Source organism: Palaemon carinicauda, unplaced genomic scaffold (genome assembly GCF_036898095.1).
Source record: "Palaemon carinicauda isolate YSFRI2023 unplaced genomic scaffold, ASM3689809v2 scaffold1979, whole genome shotgun sequence".
Lineage (NCBI taxonomy): Eukaryota > Metazoa > Arthropoda > Malacostraca > Decapoda > Palaemonidae > Palaemon > Palaemon carinicauda.
In genome coordinates, this window is record NW_027169566.1 from 1 (window position 1) to 5,000 (window position 5,000).

The following is a 5,000-nucleotide window of genomic DNA, read 5'->3' on the forward strand; positions in this document are numbered from 1 at the left end:
TGAACAGACGGAGTGTTCTGAATATCAGTTGCACTCGGGTATACTCGGGCACGCTATTCTATCTTATTTCTCTTCCTCTTGTTTTGTTAATGTTTTTTATAGTTTATATAGGAGATATTTATTTTAATATTGTTACTGTTCTTAAAATATTTAATTTTTCCTTGTTTCCTTTCCTCACTGGGCTATTTTCCCAGTTGGGGTCCCTGGGCTTATAGCATCCTCCTTTTCCAACTAGGGTTGTAGCTTAGCAAGTAATAATAATAATAATAATAATAATAATAATAATAATAATAATAATAATAATAATAATAATAATCAGGGACATACCTCAAGGACAATCATTCCGTTATCATTTTAAAAGATATTTTCAAAGGACAGCTATTCCAACAGCTGTCCATTCGATGTTATAATTTTTCGAATCAAAATATAAAAAAGAATAAATAAAAAAAAAAATAAAAATCTGGAACAAAATTGAATGAAATCTCCAAAGAAAATATTTTTAAGAGAGTAGTTGGCTATCTATTATGTATATAGCATTTTTAGAATATAGCTAGATAGCTAGATGCCATTAATCAATCAGTTCTTCATTCCCTTTGTCATTTGGATATAATGAAATTATCTTAACTTTTCATGACGGTTGTAATGGCAATGGAAATATGATGGTTCGGATGCTTTCGTAAAATGACGAACTCGATCCTGCAAATCATAGCGGTTTCAAATCCAAAGAGGAGTTCAAATCCAAAGATGAATTAAAATCCAAAGATGAGTTCAAATCCAAAGATGAGTTCAAATCCAAGGATGAGTTCAAATCCAAGGAGGAGTTCAGATCCAAAGATTAGTTCAAATCCAAAGATTAGTTCAAATCCAAAGATGAGTTCAAATCTAAGGAGGAATTCAAATCCAAAGATGAGTTCAAATCTAAGGAGGAATTCAAATCCAGAGATGAGTTCAAATCCAAAGATGAGTTAAAATCCAAAGATGAGTTCAAATCCAAGGAGGAGTTCAAATCCAGAGATGAGTTCAAATCCAAAGATGAGTTCAAATCCAAGGAGGAGTTCAAATCCAAGGATGAGTTCAAATGCAAAGATGAGTTAAAATCCAAAGATGAGTTAAAATCCAGAGATGAGTTCAAATCCAAGGAGGAGTTCAAATCCAAGGATGAGTTCAAATGCAAAGATGAGTTAAAATCCAAAGATGAGTTAAAATCCAAAGATGAGTTCAAATCCAAGGAGGAGTTCAAATCCAAGGATGAGTTCAAATGCAAAGATGAGTTAAAATCCAAAGATGAGTTAAAATCCAAAGATGAGTTCAAATCCAAGGAGGAGTTCAAATCCAAGGATGAGTTCAAATGCAAAGATGAGTTAAAATCCAAAGATGAGTTAAAATCCAAAGATGAGTTCAAATCCAAGGATGAGTTCAAATCCAAATATGAGTTCAAATCCAAAGATGAGTTCAAATCCAAGGAGGAGTTCCAATCAAAAGATGTGTTCAAATTCAAGGAGGAGTTCCAATCCAAAGATGAGCTAAAATCCAAGGAGTCAAAATCCAAGGATGAGTTCAAATCCAAGGAGGAGGTAAAATCCAAGGATGAGCTCCGGTGCTTGCTTTGAGTCTCAGCTCACCTGATTTCGTGCTTCCATAGTGTGGGGACATAGTCTTTTCTTTTTCTTAATCCTGGGCCGTCTGACATTTTATTTCATTAGTACCGTATTTCATTTGTAAAGATATTCTCTCGTGTGATTCCTTTGTTCAAGATTAATTGCCTTTGAATAGAGACAATATTTTTCACGGTTCCTTAACCTATAAGTTGTTTGCTCTTTTAAGTCTCTTAGGGGCTTCACAGTACAAAGAAATGTACTGCTTTTTTATTTCCTAGTATAACAAAAACCATTTAACAGTTTTTTTCCCAACAACTTTAGCTTTCCTATTGCTTCATCTTATGAACGCTCGTTGCAATGGTCCTACAATATAAGGGACAGTCTACATTCTGAATCTAATGACATCCACGTGTCGTTTAGTGTTCACACTGTTTTTAATATTTTTAGCAACCTTTCATATTTATAACTCTCAAGAAATTGCCTCATTCTGGCACCTTTTGTTTACCAATATATTGGCGAAGGTGATTCATCCCCACTGATGAGATAAATGATTAATGCTCTTCAGGTGTAAGTGACATTTATTACGTCATTAGTCCTTCTCAACTCTACTATTTTTTTTTTGGTTTGTTTTTTAGGTGACGCTTCGAGCTGTTTTGCAGGTGATTAAATGCAGTTGTATTGTCTGAGGAGTCTCGGAAAGTAATGAATGATTCAAAATAAACATTAACGATGGTGATAGAAAATACTTAGAACAAAAATAACGAGGAATGTTACGTCGCAATCTGGATGGTTATGTTAGATAAGTAAAATTGGCAATGATCATATAATTCTCGAATTCTAAAAGAAACTTAAAGACAAGGTCTGAGAGAGAGAGAGAGAGAGAGAGAGAGAGAGAGAGAGAGAGAGAGAATAAAACGATAATAATTTGTTATTCAAACTTTTTTTTAACCTAAAGACTTTACAAATCTAGAGCAAAAATTGAAATCTACAAATTGCTTTCAAAATGAGACAATAATGAAAAAGCAAAGGATGGAAACAATTTCACAGAAAAAATCCGTTTAAAATAAACATGAAGTGAACATATATAAAACAATCTTTCTCTCTCTCTCTCTTTCTCTCTCTCTCTCTCTCTCTCTCTCTCTCTCTCTCTCTCTCTCGCTCTCCATAGAACATTCATATGTGAATATTCATTACAATTACGTTCAAATGCTATCATATTAATACCCAAGGTGAAGGGAAGCGCCTCATTTCTTCCTTTGATAATACCTAACTCTCTCTATCTCTCTTAGTGAGGCATTCATCGCGGAACTCTTGGCAAGGTCCTCAGTCAATGAAATGTAATGCAAATAATTCGAACGCTAAGCCAATCACAGCCGCTCTACAAATAGTACCTTTGGCTTCATTAGTTCCTATAAATTGGATTCAGATCTTTCGCATTGACTTATTTCTCCCAAAACGTTATTGGTAATCGTATACATATTTCATATATATGTCGGCTTATTTTGAATTATTTGAATCACACCCAGGCATAAGTATACAAAAGGAAGGGGGTTACATCACATATTCTATTTGTATTGTGTGTGAGAGAGAGAGAGAGAGAGAGAGAGAGAGAGAGAGAGAGATAATCTCCCAATTAAAACATTGGGAGACAAAATCGCAAATAACAGGAATATAAATCACATGCTATATTAGTATCTGAAAAGAGAGAGAGAGAGAGAGAGAGAGAGAGAGAGAGAGAGAGAGAGAAAGAGAGAGAGAGAGAATCCCCCTGATAAAAAATTGGGAGAAAAAACTTGAAAATATAGGAAAATAAATCACATGCTCTATTTGTATCTGGAGAGAGAGAGAGAGAGAGAGAGAGAGAGAGAGAGAGAGAGAGTCTCCCTATTAAAACATTGGGAGACAATTTCGCAAGTAACATGAAAATAAATAACATGCTCTATTTATATCTGGAGAGAGAGAGAGAGAGAGAGAGAGAGAGAGAGAGAGTCACCCTATTAAAACATTGGGAGACAATTTCGCAAGTAACATGAAAATAAATCACATGCTCTATTTATATCTGGAGAGAGAGAGAGAGAGAGAGAGAGAGAGAGAGAGAGAGAGAGATACTCTCCCTATTAAAAAATTGGGAGACAAAAACTTGAAAATATAAGAAAATAAATCACATGCTCTACTTGTATCTGGAGAGAGAGAGAGAGAGAGAGAGAGTCTCCCTATTAAAACATTGGGAGACAATTTCGCAAGTAACATGAAAATAAATCACATGCTCTATTTATATCTGGAGAGAGAGAGAGAGAGAGAGAGAGAGAGAGAGAGAGAGAGAGAGATACTCTCCCTATTAAAACATTAGGAGACAAAATCGCAAATAACAGGAAATTAAATCACATGCTTTATTTGTATCTGGAGAGAGAGAGAGAGAGAGAGAGAGAGAGAGAGAGAGAGATAATCCCCTATTAAGACACTGGGAGACAAAATCACAAATAGGAGAGAGAGAGAGAGAGATAATCCCCTATTAAGACACTGGGAGACAAAATCACAAATAGGAGAGAGAGAGAGAGAGAGAGAGAGAGAGAGAGAGAGAGAATAGCGAACTGCATTTCGTTGGCCAGAGAGAATACATACTATTTACTCTGGAGGAAGCAGAAGCATTCGTATGCTGATTATCCCCATCATATGTTAACGAGGCTCTGCTGTCATCATTAACATCGTTCGTTGATTTCTGAGAGGAAACAGACAATATAGAAGGAAAGAAAGCAAATGAGATTTTGTTAAAAAAAATTATTGGAAATCTGACAGTAAAATACGATTGTGTGTAATTCATTTATTGAATAAAATGAAACAAAAATATATTAGATTGTTATATTGTTTTTGCTTTGTTCCGTAGAAAAAGTGTTTTTACTAAAAACAGAAGAAAATCAAATTTATTTTTCAAATAAAGGTTAAGACAACAAATAAAAAAACTTCCTACAAATGCTTTTCTATTGTTAAAAAATATTGTTTTGTTTTTCAGCAAAAAGAAAGAGATTTAAAAATACTTTATAAAAAAATAAAACAAACATAAATAAAAGTAAAGCTCTATACAAGGAAACAGAATAAACAAGCGATATTAAATTTCAAATAAATTTGGTCAAATGAGATACCATTTGATATCAACTTAAAAAAAGGTAACTGTACTCAATGGAATCATTTGCGCTGCTTTCTCAAAATTAAAATATTTTTTGAAAAATAATCCCCAACCCCTAGGTACCTCATTAACAACTTTCATCAGAATCAGAGTAAATTCAAAGTGATCTTTCAATTAACTTGTGAAAAACAGGTCAAGGTAAAAATATCGGGGGACAAGACTCGCCAGTCGTCAGGATTCCTACCGCCAAAATTTAAAAAAACAAAATAAACTGATCT

The 5,000-nt window shown here is 34.0% G+C and overlaps 1 protein-coding gene across 1 annotated transcript; it reads left to right on the top strand.

Moving 5' to 3' along the window:
• Positions 1 to 870: 870 nt before the first annotated feature.
• Positions 871 to 1,610, top strand: LOC137635915 (neurofilament heavy polypeptide-like; the record flags this gene model as incomplete). The annotated part of the gene is made up of 1 exon (XM_068368358.1): positions 871 to 1,610. A coding segment is annotated over one exon (740 nt), but the record flags the coding sequence as incomplete, so codon positions are not given.
• Between the last annotated feature and the right edge of the window lie 3,390 nt (positions 1,611 to 5,000).